This window comes from Pelophylax lessonae (assembly GCF_965119305.1).
Source record: "Pelophylax lessonae genome assembly, chromosome: 1".
Taxonomy (NCBI): domain Eukaryota; kingdom Metazoa; phylum Chordata; class Amphibia; order Anura; family Ranidae; genus Pelophylax; species Pelophylax lessonae.
The window spans coordinates 20,721,680-20,738,299 of record NC_138768.1 but is presented as its reverse complement, the minus strand read 5'-3'; the positions used below and the strand labels follow the sequence as shown (position 1 = coordinate 20,738,299).

General features: G+C 43.8%; 1 protein-coding gene across 1 annotated transcript in view; it reads left to right on the top strand.

Moving 5' to 3' along the window:
- LOC309563424 (vomeronasal type-2 receptor 26-like) overlaps window positions 1-13,178 on the top strand; it is a gene marked incomplete at both ends in the record, with an annotated part of 41,016 nt that extends 27,838 nt beyond the window's left edge. Inside the window, one exon of the mRNA XM_082267820.1 lies at window positions 12,274-13,178. Coding sequence (XP_082123946.1) covers window positions 12,274-13,178 — 905 coding nt within the window. The remainder of the gene's footprint in view (window positions 1-12,273) is intronic.
- Window positions 13,179-16,620: the final 3,442 nt, after the last annotated feature.

Genomic DNA, 16,620 nt, shown 5'->3' with positions numbered 1-16,620 from the left:
CGGACACAATATAATTTGGGGGGCATGTACTGGTGGTGTCCCCAAAAATCGAATTCTGGGTCTAGAACTTAGCTTAGGATTGCATTCTGTAGCCAATCAGTGAGCCCTGGCAGAGCTGTCTACCATTCACCAATCCGGAGATATACAGAACTTAGTCGTGGTTCCGCGATTTTGGTAACCTTCCGGAAGTTCAATTTGGCCCAGGCTCGGTGCGGAGCTAGCACCAACCCTTGGCCACGGAACCTGTGAGTTTGGTGGCCCTTGGATACATGGGCGCGGAGCACCAGCTACGCGGGTACCCCTAGTGTGCATTCTGGAGCATGGGGTGTCCGAGACTCCAAATTTTTATCAGGGGTGTCTTGGCCGAGTTCCAGCTCAGGGCAAAAAGTTGGGGTCGATAGCACCTTCCGCGGGGGAGTTATTGTCCAAGAACCGTGGAGGGAGCTATCCAGAGGCGCAGTCCTGCAGCACTGGTGGTGATCAACTTTGGTTAACCGCTACCGGGAAACCAGCCATTCAAAAGACTCAATTTTCCCCATAAACGCCAATGTTAAATCCGGGGTGTCTCCGGGTAGAGTTTCTGGTTTTCCCGGTCATTTTGTGGAGCTGTCACAGGCGAACCAAAGGTGCTGGAGACCCCGCAATTTTATTGTAGGTGGCCGAGACCCTTCCCTATGGGTGATAAAAATTTGGGGTATCTGGGACTCATGGGCGCAGAGCAGTGATCCCAAGAACTGGGCCTCCCCCGCCATAGACTCCAATGTTAAACCTGGTCACCTCGCAGTTAGGTCACGGTCCTTTTGGGGTGCTGTCACGGCCGAGCCATAGGTCGCATCAGACACGAAAAAAATATGGTAGCCAAGACCCTCAGGTACATCTGGAAAAAATTTGGGGTCTCGAGGACCTTTGGGCTCGGAGCAGCGACGTGCCAAAGTGGACCCATTTTTCCCATAGACGCCAATGTTAAATCTGGGGTGTCTCCGGGTAGAGTTTCTCATATTCCCGGTCACTTTGTGGAGCTGTCACGGGCAAACCAAAGGTGCTGGAGACCCTACAATTTTATCGAGACCCTTCCCTATGGCTGATAAAAATTTAGGGTCTCTGGGACCCATGGCCCCGGAGCAGTGACCCCGAGAACCGGGCCTTCCCCACTCCATAGACTCCAATGTTAAACCCGGATTTTTCTGGGGAGAGCTTGCGATTAGGTCCCGGTCACTTTGTGGAGCTGTCACGGGTGAACCAAAGGCTCCCTTACATCAGTGTCCCCATCGGAGTGCTCCCTTACATCAGTGTCCTTTCACACCTGGGCGTTTTTGTTCCAGGCGTTTATTGGGCATTTTTTTGGCGTCTTTGGAGGCAGGCATGACATCTGAACTTCTGTATAGGGGTATATATACACACACACACACACACACACATATATATATATATATATATATATATATATATATATACACATACACATATATAGGTGTGAAAGGAGCGGAACCCTATCCCTGCGCTACTGAAATTATTTGCAGGGATGGTGTTACCCTCCTTTCACACCTATATGTGTATATGTGTATATATATATATATATATATATATATATATATATATACACACATATGTGTGTGTATATATACCCCTATACAGAAGTTCAGATGTCATGCCTGCCTCCAAAGACGCCCAAAAAATGGCCAATAAACGCCTGAAACAAAAATACCCAGGTGTGAAAGGAGCAGAACCCCATCCCTGCGCTAATAAAAATTCTAAGAAAAATTATCTTTTTTTTCCGATTCTGGACATGCTACAGAGCTGAAACTTCACAGGTACACTTTTTACACCCCCCAGACACTAAATCCAAAGAAATCTTTTTTTTTTTCAATATTTTTTTCAATAATTGGCTCTCTATTAAAAACAACAATTTTTTAAGAACTTTTTTTTGTGTGATTAATAGTCCCTGGGGCATGACCCAGAACCCTAGGCACTTTTTAGGGGCATTTATTGGGTTTTAGGGCTTCAAAATTGTGTTTTTTGAATACCGAAGTTTGGGTCCCATTGATTTCAATGGGGTTCTGGAATCCGGACCCGAACTTTCGGGAAGTTCGTGTGTTCTGGCCGAATCAAACTTTTCAAAAGTTCGATTATCCCTACTGACCACATTTCTGCCTGCTGCCTGGACCAATGCTCTCCTCTGTGGACAACTGCACTATTAAAAACACAGGTAATCTTTTGTTTACCTTTTGCTCAGCAGCATATACTTTGGGTTGTAATTCTTGGTATGTACAGTATATGCTATGTGTTAGAAATATAAAGGGCCTTCAAAAATGATAGGTTGTCAGGAAATTAGGTGTGTGTTTTATGTCCCTAGAACACCTGATGAGGCTCCTTGCATGTTGGGCCTCTGTATGTGGCCAGGCTGTGAAAAAATCTCACACATGTGGTATCACTATACTCAGGAGAAGTAGCAGAATGTATTTCTGGGTGTAATTTTTGGTATGTACATGTTATGTTTTAGAAATATCTTATAAATTGACAAGTCTGTGTAAAAAAAAAAAAAATGCATTTTCATTTTCTTTCTACATATTCCAAATACTTATGGAACAAAATTAAAGGTTCAAAAGACTCATCATACCTCACAGAATATACGTTGGGGTGTTTGCTTTCCAAAATGGAGTCATTTTGTGGTCGTTTTCATTGTCCTGGTGCTCCAGGGCCTTCAAAATTGTGATAGGTTGTCAGGAAATTAGATGTGTAATTTATGCTCCTAGAATGCCTGTAGGTGCTACTTGGATGTTGGGCCTCTGTATGTGGCCAGGCTGTGGAAAAGTCTCACACATGAGGTATTGCCATACTCAGGAGGAGTAGCAGAATGTATTTTGGGGTGTAATTTTTGGTATGTACATGTTATGTTTTATAAATAACTTATAAATGGACAAGTCTGCGTAAAAATAAAAATGCATTTTCATTTTCTTTCTGCATTTTCCAAAAACTTGTGTAAAAAAATGACATGTTCAAAAGACTCAATATGCCTCATAGAATATACATTGGGGTGTTTTCTTTTTGTGGGAATTTCCAATGTCCTGGTGCTCCAAGGCCTTCAGAAGTATAGTCAAGAAATTAGATGTGTAATTTATGTCCTAGAACACCTGACGGTGCTCCCTGAGTGTTGGGCCTCTCTAAGTGGCTAGACTGTGAAAAAGTCTCATAAAGGAGTTATTGAAAATAGAAAAAAGTGCGCTGATATTAAAATTGTGCTGCTACCAAGATCCAATGTGTGGAAATAAATGTTTGTGAAAAATAATTAGTGCGCTACAATGTGTTGAGAGTTCATATAAATATAAACATATAAACATAAACAAATGCAATGTGCATACACCACGTGATAACAATGATGAGTGAAGATAAAAATGATGTTCAATCAACACTGTGACCCACAAAAATCCAAAAGAAATTGTCCAAAACTCAAATATATTGTCTACCAAGTGCAATGCCACATTTGCAATAAAAAAAACAAAAAAAAAACAAAAAAAAAAAAAATGTGCTGAGTCTACAGCCCGATGACACTGACTGTTCAATGTTTCTGCTGCACAAACTCAGTCTCCAACAGGTGATGATGTGAAAACGAAAGATGAACTAGTGATGAAGTGATGTAACAAATTGGTGACAGTTTCCCACACCTGCTAAATGTGCTTCTTACCAGATAAAGATTATAAAGGGCATATATAAGTGATCGCTACCCAGAAACTTCTGATAACACCTACTTCTGATGCGGCGTTTCTCCTCAATAGGCTTCCACGGAGACAGGAGTCCCTCCAGAAGTAGGAGGAGTCGCGCCGCCACTCTACACACCGTCGGTATTGTGCTGCAGACAATCCGCGGTATCGATCGTTACAGGCATCATTAACAACAGATTTTTGTAAGTGTATTTCCATTTTAATAAATTTTATTCTCGGGATAATGCACTATCTGTGGCCTTCCTTGCTTTTCTTTCACATGGGGAAATGCTGTGGATGGTAAACTGATGACAAGTGCCAGGAGAAACTTACCATCATTCCAGTTCAGGAAGACAAGGGTCATTGTGTTATGCTCTTCAACTCTTTACATCTGGTAAGGAGCCGTCTGAAATTTTGGTGAAGGGATATTGATTCACCTTAAGCTGTTTGGAGGTGTTATCAGAAGTTTCTGGGTAGCGATCACTTATATATGCCCTTTATAATCTTTATCTGGTAAGAAGCACATTTAGCAGGTGTGGGAAACTGTCACCAATTTGTTACATCACTTCATCACTAGTTCATCATTCGTTTTCACATCATCACCTGTTGGAGACTGAGTTTGTGCAGCAGAAACATTGAACAGTCGGTGTCATCGGGCTGTAGACTCAGCACATTTTTTTTTTTATTGCAAATGTTGCATTGCACTTGGTGGACAATATATTTGAGTTTTGGACAATTTCTTTTGGATTTTTGTGGGTCACAGTGTTGATCGAACATAATTTTTATCTTCACTCATCATTGTTATCACGTGGTGTATGCACATTGCATTTGTTTATGTTTATATGTTTATATTTATATGAACTCTCAACACATTGTAGCGCACTAATTATTTTTCACAAATAAAGGAGTTATTGCCATACTCAGGAGGAGTAGCAGAATGTGTTTTAGGGTTTAGTTGCAAGTATGCATATGCCATGTGAGGGAAATAACCTGTTAATATGACAATTTTGTGAAAACAATTCTCTATTTTGCAAAGAATTGTGGGGTGGTGTTGGTGCTGTCCTGGCTTGTTAGTGTCTCAAGTAATGAGATCAGTACATCAGGTGTGATCAATTTTCAGTGATTGGCACCATAACTCTATAACTTTCACAAAAACCAAATAATATACACTGATTTTTTTATTTATTTTTTTTTAACCAAAGATATGTAGCATTATAAATTTTGTCCAAACACATGATATACTAATTTCCTGACAGACTCCATTGCAGCATATGTTCGGGTAGGCCCCGCCTCCTCTCCTACCTCATAGGACCCCAATCCCATAAATCTTTGCTCCCTTTCAGCATCCATGTTCCTTTTTTGTCCTCCTCATACATACAGTGTTATGTTCCTACAAATACGGTCCTATACGCGGAAGCAGGATTGGGTCTTGGAGCCTCCGCTAAGCCCTTGCTCTTAGCAGGGTATGGAGGGGGCAATAGAAGAGACCCTTTGCAGGAGCTCTGTGGTCCGGCCGAGAGAGCCTGGCTGCTGCGGGTGGTCCATCATTGCCCGAAGATTCAGCTGGTGGTGCGTCTCTGGACCCGTCTCTGCTCCGGGCAGGGAGGTAAGCCCTGTTATGGGACCCTTTTCTTACTCTTATATGTGTACTTTCTTTTTCCTTATTGTGTTTCTGGCATGTTTATTAGGGTCAGTTTTCTCCCCTGTTAATAGTCCGGGTTCGCCCGGGAGTGTGCAGTTTACTATACCTCCGGTTCGTGTTTCTAGTCCGGTTTTCCTTCCACGGCCGCTACTTCCGGGTTGCGCGGTGTGTCTGCGCATGCGCGGTAGCCGCCGGGGGGGTTAGGATCAGTGCGCGTGCGTGACGTGTGACGTCACTCGCGCATGAGCAGTATCGCTCACCGACCACAAAGCGGTCTATTTAAACTGCCTGCTGTGTCAGAGCTGGTGGGAAGGTCAGCTCGTCTTAGAGCCTCCCCCAGACTCTGGCTTGACTTTGTAAGGTAAGATGCCACACTTGGTTTACACAGTTTATGTCTTGGTCTTCTCATTTCTGAATGATTGGTCCTTAGCCTGCTATTTTTCTTTTCATGTCTAGCTGAAAAAGATATTGTCCTTTCTATTTGCAAGTATGGATGCATCTCCATCCCCTAGTGGCCAGCCCGCTCATACAAGGTATGTGCTGGGCAATTTTAGGGGCAGGTAGACCGTAGGTTCTTTCAGCTTATGTCTCTTTCTATCCTATATGTCTGTCTCCAGCTCTTCTTGGTCTGACCAGCAGCCCAGCGCACGCAGCGAAGACAGGCATTCTAAATCACACCACCGGCTCTCCTCGTCTAGGTCCAGACGCAGCTCTCCCCAGAATAGGGGACACAGTTGCCAGTCTTCCTCTACCAAACATCATGGCCACTCAGAGCGTCCGCACGGGAAGAAGTGCTGGGGGCGTGGTACCCTAGTAACAGATGGTTCCTCTCTGTGCAAACCCTGCTATGCCCAAGCTACGGGTGAACGGGAAAAGTCGGACCAGCATATTGAGGAGGTTGTGCGCAGAGTGCTTAAAGACTCCCTTGCTGAGCTACACAGGCCAAGTACTTCTGCAGGGCCATCCCGCTCTCCTGAAAGAGATTTTCTGGTCCAAGATCCGTTTGAATCTTCCCAACCCAGCCATCCTTCCATTCTTCCTTCAGAATCCGAGTCCGATTCAGATGACTCCGGTACAGGGTTTGAGTTCAACCTCGTCTCCCCCTTAGTCAAGGTGGTGAGAGAAGCCCTTGACTGGGAGGATCCTGCTGTCTCCTCCCCAAAGCAGAAAAAAATGTTTTAAACAGTTGTGCAAGGAACGTTTGAACTTTCCCATTCCTAGGGGAACTGGGAGATATAATCTCAGAAGAATGGAGCAAAGTGGAGAAGAAAAATTCCATGACCACGAAAATGGCAAAACGATATCCATTTAAACAGGAGGAGGTGAAGCACCTGGAGTCTCCTCCCCTGGTAGACGCAGCTGTGATGCGACTTGTGAAACACGTCACTCTTCCATTGGATGATACGGTATCGTTTAAGGATCCTTTGGATAGGAGGATTGACGCTGACCTCAAACGGGCGTATCTTTCAGCTGGCATGGCCTGCAAGCCAGCATTGGCCTTGGCTACAGTTTCAAAAGCCATGGAAGTTTGGATCAAACGCCCTGGATGATACTCTTAAAGGAGTTTCGGAAGGAGTTCTTCGGTGCTCTCCGATTCAGGAGTTGAAGATGGCTGCGGGTTTCTTGGGGGAGGCATCTATAGACACCATTCGCCTTTTGGCCCGAGTTATGCTGTCTTCAGTCACGGCTAAACGTGCCCTCTGGTTTCATCCTTGGGTAGCTGACGCTGCATCAAAACAGGCGTGGTGCCGGATTCCCTTTGAGGGTTCTTCCCTCTTTTGGAACAAATTGGATGCAGCCATAATTCGGGCCATGGGCGGGAAGTCTGGGTTCCTCCCTCAGGATAAATGCCCAGGCACTCAGAAGCGCTCTTTCCCAAGGAGGCAGAATGTAAATCGCTCTAGGGAGGCGCAGCTACAGACCGGGCAAGTCTTACGGGAGAGGTTGGAAGTCAAGACAATCTTCCTTCCAGAAAGGCCGAAAAGGCACTTCTTCTGGTGACCGGGAGGCCACCAAATTCTTTTGAGGTTGGGCCCGTCCAGGCATCTCCGGTAGGAGCCAGATTGCTCCAATTTCGGGATATCTGGACGGCCTTGATCCAGGATCCCTGGGTTTTAGACATCGTGTCCCAGGGGCACTCTGTGGTGTTCAACAACGTTCCCAAGCCCAGGTTCGTCGCTACATCTCCTCCTCCTTCATCAGAGAAAAATAAGGTCCTTCTTTCCTATCTATACACCTTATTGGCTCAGCGAGCTGTACTTCCAGTGCCTGAAGCAGAAAGAGGTCAGGGAGTCTATTCTCCCCTCTTCCTTGTCCAGAAGAAGAACGGCACTTGGCGACCTGTAATAGACCTCACGTAGCTCAACAGATCTATTCGTCGAGAAAAGTTCAAGATGGAGTCCCTGGTCACAATCCAGCAATCGGTCCTTCCAGGAGACTGGCTAGCATCCATAGATCTGAAAGATGCGTACTTTCATGTGCCAGTGGCAAGAGAGTATCAACAGTTTCTCCGATTCACCATCGGGCATGCTCACATGTCTCCTCTTCGGGCTTTCAACATCGCTTTGCGCGTTTTTCCAAGACCTTATTGGCAGTTGTAGCCCTTATCAGGATCAGGGGTATCAGATTACACCATTATTTGGACGACCTGCTTCTTCTGTCCCAGGACAGATCCCAGCTGCTGTTACATCTGGAGCAAGTGACTTCCACTCTCCAAGAGTTTGGGTGGATTTTGAACCTCAAAAAGAGCCATCTGGTGCCAACGCAGTCGCTTGTATTCCTAAGGGCATTGTTCAACACAATAAAATGCACCATCTCCCTGCCCGGAGAGAAAATTCCGGTGGTTTAAGGCAGGGTGGCTCTAGCCCTAGCTGCCTCCCGTCTCACTGCCCGTCAGTGTCTGAAGGTAGTGGGTCGCTTGTGGCTACATCCCCCATGGTAAAGTGGGCTTTGTGGAAGCTGAGACCCTTCCAGAGGGGTTTTATCCAACAATGGACGACAGAGGACATGTCTCAGGTTATTCACCTGACCCCATTCATGAAGGGTTGCCTTCCTTGGTGGCTACGCCGAGCAAATCTCAGAAATTGCCATTCGATTGCTCCAATCACCTGGATCACGATAACCTTCGATGCCAGCAGTACAGGTTGGGAAGCCCACTGTCTATCAGAAGTGGCACAAGGCAGGTGAAATTTCTCTGCTCACGGAGTAGTATCCAATATTCTGGAACTGCGAGCTGCCTTCAAAGCCCTTCAGGCTTTCCGCCATCTGACTCAGGGAACTTCTGTGTTACTCAGAATGGACAACACCACATCAGTGGCATATGTCAAAAGGCAGGGAGGTACTCGCAGCATGTCTCTTCTCCAGGAGACGGAACCGATCATGTCCTGGGCTCAACAATATCTGGCCAATCTCTCGGCAGTCTTTGTTCCAGGAGTACTGAACGTGGAAGCAGACTTTCTGTCCAGATACAAACTCGACAACAACGAGTGGTCTCTCCATCAGGAAGTGTTTGATTGGGTTCTGTCCCTTGGGATGTGTCCAGAAGTAGATCTGTTTGCGGCCCCCCACAACAAAAAACTCTGGAGATACTATGCGAGGTTCCGGGATCCTCAGGATTTCAGAGTAGATGCCCTGACGGACAGTTAGAATTTCCAAATTGCCTATGCTTTTCCGCCAGTACCAATAATTCTCCAATTCCTTCGGAGACTGAAAATGGAGAAGGTGTAAGTCCTATCAATAATTCCCTTCTGGCCGAACAGACCCTGGTTTCCCCTGTTGTCTCTCCTCAGATTCAGGGATCCAATCTCTCTACCCCTCAGGCCGGACCTTCTATCACAGGGTCCTACTCTGCATCCATGCCCTGCGCGTCTGCACCTCAAGGCTTGGTTCTTGAGAGGGGGAGGTTGGAGGCCCTCGGTTGCCCAGAAGAGGTGATTCCTACTCTCATGAATTCAAGAAGGGGTAGCACTAACAGGGTCTATGAGAAGATTTTGGCTAAGTTCATGAGTCAAGTTTGGTCCAGCAGACACACCTACCATCCAACAAATCCTGAGTTTCTTGCAGTCCGGGCTGGATCTCTCCTTATCAATCAGTTCTCTCCGGGTGCAAGTTTCGGCCATCTCAGCCTTCTTCGGAATTTCATGGGCAAAACATCAACTGGTCCAACAGTTTTTTAAGGGAGCAGTCAGGCTCAGGCCGCAGAGAAGATCGAGATTCCCAAAATGGGATCTCCCATCAGTCTTGGACTTCTTTTCTTCTGTGGATGTGGCCTCCATGTCAATCAAGGAGTTTACGCTGAAGACAGTGTTTTTGGTACCTATCACCTCCGCTAAGAGAGTTTCTGAAGTACACAATCTAGGTTGCAAAGAGCCTTTTCTGACCTTCTTCCAGGACAGAGTGGTCCTAATACCTATGCTAGGGTCAAACCCTAAGGTGTCCTCTGTCTTCCATGAAAATTCTGAAATAGTTCTTCCCACCTTCAGAACCAATGAGGGATCTCCAGTTCATCCGCTAGATGTGGGCAATACTCTGAAACAATACTTGGAGTCTACATCCTCCTTCTGTCAGTCGGAATTTCTTTTTGTCCTTCTCCATGGAAAAAAAAAGGGGAATGCGTGCCTCTTGTAGAGCGGTGGCTGCGTGGATTGTCCAGGCTATCCAGTGGGCATACAGAGCGAAGGGCTTGGCTCCTCCGGAGGCAGTTATGGCTCATTCTACTAGAAGCATTTCTACGTCATGGGCAGTCTCTAAACATGTAGCGCCCAATGTGATCTGCAGGGCAGCCTCCTGGTCGTCTATCAACACTTTTCTTTCCCATTATTGTGTTGAACCTGCTGCATTATCCTCTGTTAATTTTGGCGTTCAAGTTCTGTCAGTTGACAGTGCCAATTAAAATTTTCTTTGTTCAGCATTTTCCACCCGGAAGTGTATAGCGAGTTATTTTCCGAACGTATGCTGCCATGGAGTCTGTCAGGAAAACGGAAAATTGATATTGAATACTTACCATAATTTTCCTTTCCTGATGGACTCCATGGCAGCAGGAGTCCCCTCCCAATTACTGAGTAGGCTAGTTACAGAACATGGATGCTGAAAGGGAGCAAAGATTTATGGGAGTGGGGTCCTATGAGGTAGGAGAGGAGGCGGGGCCTACCCGAACGTCTGCTGCCATGGAGTCCATCAGGGAAGGACAATTACGGTAAGTATTCAATATCAATTTTCAGCTTTGCAAAATGTATAACAGAAACAAAGAAAAATGTATTTTTTCATAAAATGGTCATTCTATTTATATTTATATTTATAGCACAAAAAAATAAAAAAACAGTGGTGATTAAATACCACCAAAAGAAAGCTCTTTTTGTGTGAAAAAAGGACAAAAATTGTAAATGGGTACAGTGTTGCATAAGTGAGTAATTGTCATTCAAAATATGAGAGCACTAAAAGCACAAAATTGGCCTGGGTAGGAAGGGGGTATAAGTGCCCAGTAGGCAAGTGGTTAAAGTCAATATGAATTGTACAGCCTCCTTGGACCCCAATGTATTATTACAAAAAAATAAAATTTCTTTTTAAAACTTACACATTGATAAAGATATAAAAACTCTCAATTTACCGTATTTTCTGGCGTATAAGACGACCCCCTCCTTTTCAAGTTAAAACATAGGTTTTGGGCTATACTTACCGTATAAGACTACCCCCCTTCTGAAGCAAGGCGACACCATATACCATATATGCCGAGTATAAAAATCCCAAAGGTAATTAAGTAAGTGTAATCTATGAAAGCGCTGGCTGGCTGTGCCCTATTCATCTGCAATGTACCGTAAAGTACCATCAATGTATTCTCTTATAAATCTCCAAGGTATTGTAAGTAAGTATTACTGGTAGATGTATAATCTCTCAAGGCGCTGGCTGTGCGGAAATCCTATACCGGTATACCGTATGTACCGCAGCTTCGGCTACATACAGTATACCGCGCTGAGCCAATCACGGTGAGCGATGTATTCTATTATTGAATACAAAGCCTGCTCGGATTGGCGGAGTCAGAGAGATTAAGATCTGCCCGCCTCTCTGACTCCACCAATCTAAACAGGCTTTGCATTCAATAATAGAATACATCGCTCACCGTGATTGGCTCAGAGCGGTATACTGTGTGCTGCCGAAGCTGCGGTACATACGGTATACCGGTACAGGATTCCCGCATAGCCAGCGCCTTGAGAGATTATACATCTACCGGTAATACTTACTTACAATACCTTGGAGATTTATAAGAGAATACATTTAGAGTACTTACGGTACCTTGCCGATGAATAGGGCACAGACAGACATCGCTTTCATAGATTACACTTACTTAATTACCTTTGGGATTTTTATACTCGGCGTATAAGATGACCCCCCCATATTTTGGGGGGTTTTTTGAGGTTAAAAAGTCGTCCTATATGCCGGAAAATACGGTAGCTGATTCCTAGTGTTGCTACCCAGAGATCCAGGTATCTATTACCTACTTGTAGAATACACAGCAGTTAGGCAATACAGCCTGGCCTAGAGCCATCCCATTCTGTGATTGGGCAATAAAGAAGCAATAGCAACTAACAGTGCTATAATGATTGAATATATGTAAATTCTTTGAATGGATCCATAACCAGATTACACAAAATTATTATCACATAATTCAATTATATCAAACTTCTGTTATACTGACCAAATAGAAATGTGCTCAGAAGTTTGAAACATACAGTAGGGTCTATATAACAATGTTTTTACTCAAAAATCACTCAACTTTCACCTAAGATTTCACCCATTTTCTAATAGAACCTTGCTCACATTCTGCATATTTGTTGCAGTCAGAGACCCATAAAGCACCAAAATCATTGGACCAGAATGACATCCCATCTACAGCCAAAGTATTTCTCCAATGATAAGTTTTCTTTTTTTTATTTTCAGACAGTGAAATTTGCCATAAATGTCCCGATGAAGAGTGGCCGGACAAGAAAAAAATGACATGTATTCCCAAGACACACGAGTTTCTGTCATATGAAAATGATGAGCTGGTTTTAGTTTTATCATCAGTAGCCGTATTCCTTTGTGTTGTAACTTTAGCTGTGTTTCAATGTCTCATTTGTTATTGGGATACACCCATTGTGAAAGCCAATAACCGGACTGTGAGCTTCATCCTCCTGACCTCCATCTTACTGAGCTTCCTCTGTGTCTTCTTCTTCCTCGGACGTCCTGTGGATATAACCTGCATACTGAGACAAAGTTTATTTGGAATCTTCTTCTCCATCGCTGTCTCTTCTGTTCTGGCCAAGACTATCATGGTCTACATTGCCTTTAAAGCTTCCAAACCCGGCAGCGTATGGTCGAAGTGGGTGGGAGTTAAAGCAGCTAATTTTGTAGTTCTGACCTGTTCTTCTGTCCAAGTTCTGATCTGTGTTATTTGGTTGTCATTGTCCCCTCCCTACCAAGAGTATGACATGCACTCCTATCCTGGGAAGATCCTCATTCAGTGTAATGAAGGGTCAGTTATGGGGTTCTACTTCATGTTGGGTTATTTGGGGTTTCTGGCAGCTGTGAGTTTTGTTCTGGCTTTCATGGTGAGGACATTACCGGACAGTTTTAATGAAGCCAAGTACATCACCTTCAGCATGCTGGTGTTCTGCAGTGTCTGGATTGCCATGATCCCGGCCTATCTGAGCACCAGAGGGAAATACATGGTGGCTGTGGAGATATTCGCCATACTGACCTCCAGTGCTGGAATATTGGGTTTTATATTTTTTCCAAAAGTCTATGTTCTGATGGTTAAACCCTATCTCAACTCCAGACATCATGTTCTGCAGACAAGCAGTTAATATAAAATATATGTTAACAATTTTTAGTAAAATACAGTAAATTATGGTTGTTGGGTAAAACATGTAATTTGTCTTTAATGTGACAGAAATAACCATTTATAGAGAGCTGAGTGCACCTCACATCATTAAAATCACAATAATAAAATATAAATCAAGACCAATTAAGTGATAAAGGGCATAGAGATAGATAGTAAGGAAAATAAAGTGTCTGTATTTGCAGATGATATTATGCTCTATGTATCTAACCCAGGACAAACGCTGCTTACTATCCTAATGGAAAAAAAAAATTGAGATTTCAAATTTAAAGAATAATGTAAAAAAGTCTGAAATATTTTCCATCCCCATTCCCCGGGGGGGGGGGGTGGGGGTAGGGCTCTTAGACCTATGTAAAGAATGGAAACACAGATGCTTGAAATAGTTGGGTATAAAATTCTCCACCCAATAATTCCACAAAAATCTTTTAATTGATCCTCTTTAAACATCTACAGATGGGTAAAAATATGGGTGTCTTATCCTCTAAAACCACTGAATATCTTTTTGTGGACAAACCTATGGTGCGGGTCTTCCATCATCTCCCCAAGATTCATAAGGTAGAGTGTCTTTTGCAGGGGCGACCTATTGTAACTGGAATTGTCTCCTTATCGGAGCAAAAAATATGAAAGTTCCATCCAAAATCCCGTAAAATAACAGAATAGCAGCTACACTGATCATATACTGAACATATGGAATAACAAATTAATAAAAGTATGTAGCGCTTATCACAAATATAGGAAAAAAATTTAAAAAGTCCATAAAAAGTCCATAAAAATAACTTCCAGAGATCCTCGTGAAGAAGTGTGATCATACAACACTAAGTGGAAGGGTGCAGCAAATCCACCACCAGATAATAAGCCAAAATATGCTTACCAGATAGATGAGAAAAACAAGCTTCTGAACAATAGCTATGGCAAGCTGCAGCAATCAAAAGGTCTCCTTTCCAATCCACTTGTCAGACAGGATCTCATACAGATAATAGCACTAAGCCGGGCCGGAAAACACTCATAGAAAGAAAATAATACCCCTCATAGTGTAGTAAGTATACATCAAAAGTGTTTATTAGGATGATAAATTCAAACTCACATGATAAGGGGTACAAACGGGCATAAAACCGCCAATCAGCGTGGTTCTGATTCTAACCGACAAGATGGCCGTGGTCGTCCTCTACTGCGCATGTGCGCCCGGGCGTCAGCCAATGGGGGGCGCCCCTGAAGATGTAATTTGCGTATGACGAAACGCGTTGGGCCTCTCCCCATTGGCTGACGTCCTGACGCACATGCGCAGTAGAGGACGACCACGGCCATCTTGTCGGTTAGAATTGGAACCACGCTGATCGGCGGTTTTATGCCCGTTTGTACCCCTTATCATGTGAGTTTGAATTTATCATCCTAATAAACACTTTTGATGTATTCTTACTACACTATGAGGGGTATTATTTTCTTTCTATGAGTGGTTTCTGGCCCGGCTTAGTGCTATTATCTGTATGAGATCCTGTCTGACAAGTGGATTGGGAAGGAGACCTTTTGATTGCTGCAGCTTGCCATAGCTATTGTTCAGAAGCTTGTTTTTCTCATCTATCTGGTAAGCGTATTTTGGCTTATTATCTGGTGGTGGATTTGCTGCACCCTTCCACTTAGTGTTGTATGATCACACTTCTTCACGAGGATCTCTGGAAGTTCTTTTTATGGACTTTTTAAAAAAATTTCCTATATTTGTGATAAGCGCTACATACTTGTGTTAATAAACTCCTTATCGGAGCGTTTGGGAGAATGGGTATATCAACACCTTTGGTCCAAAGACTGCCTGGTTACATTAGGGACACCAGTACAGTTCTATCCCATATCACATTGGTTAAATGGGTGTCAACCTATGTATGGGCCACTTTGGATGTTAGGGCGCTCTATTCTTCAATCTCCCACAGCGCTGGACTGCAGGCAATTCAGTATCACCTTTGGCATTACAGCTCTTATCCTCTAGAATTACAGGAGTTTATTCTAATGAGTGTTGAGTTCTTATTAACTCATAATTATTTTTTTTTTATGGTGTATACTATGTCCATTGTTGTGGTGTATCGATGGGTGCCAGATTTTCACCATCAATGGTGAACCTTTACATGGACTGGTGGGAGGAATGTTTTTTGTTCTCCCCCAGCAATTGTTTTGCTAGACAGATTGTTTGGTCGCTACATTGACGACCTCCTGATGGTGTGGGATGGTGACACTGTAGAATTGCATGAATTCTGTGAGTATCTTAAAGACAACCAGCTAAATCTATATTTTTCAATTGAACAGAACAATTCTAGTATTAACTTGCTTGACATCACACTGCAGAGCGATTCTACCACAGGCAGCGTTTCAACATGTACTTACAGAAAATCATGCTCTGGCAATACAACATTGTGTGCAGATAGTTGTCATCCATCCCACACCATCAATGCCATCTCTTATGAGGAATTTATTTGAGCTAGACGTAATTGTTCAACAGACTGAGCCTTTAACCACTTCTGGACCGGAATATTTCCCCCCTTAATGACCAGGCCATATTTTGCAATTTGGCTCTGCGTTACTTTAACAGACAATTGCGCGGTCATGTGACGCTGTACCTAAATAAAATTGATGTCCTTTTTTTCCCCAGAAATAGAGCTTTCTTTTGGTGGTATTTGATCATCTGTTTTTTTTCTAATAGTCATGGCGGCAATCTGCATTTTTTTGCGGGACTGCGACAAATCGGACCCCTGATTGACATTTTTGACACTTTTGGGGGGACCAGTGACATTACTACAGTAATCAGTGCTAAAAATATGCACTGTTACTGTAATAATACCACTGGCAGGGAAGGGGTAACAGTGTGGGTGATCAAGGGGTTAAATGTGAGCCTAGGGGGGGCGTGGCTTGTGGAATGACCATAGAGACCTGTGATCCTATATAGAAGGATCACAGGGGCGCTGTGATCATTCCAGGGAGAAGAGCGGTCAGATGTGTTTACAACAGCTGACCTTTCTTCTCTCTCAGCTGGGAACGATCGTGGGTGTCAGGCGGCAACCTGACCACTGCATTGGCTCGCCCCCTAGCTGCAGGTGCGCAACCGATGTAGCCCTACATCGGTTTGCCTGGGAGAGCCACACTACCGCAGTATATATGCGGTAAGCGGTCGGCAACCGGTTAAACAGGAATATAGGGTTATTCATCATTGCCTATAAAAGAGAGGGTGTAGCATTCCCAATATACATTAAGGACTAGAAAGAGCTCTGATGAAGAATAGGGAGGAATTGCAAGCAGACAATAGAAGTAAACATCATACTATCAGAAACAATGTAAAAGGCCAACCCATTACATTTGTAACTACATTTTCTCAAGAATATTATCAAATAACTGAAATAAAAAAAAAAAAGGAATTTGCCTATATT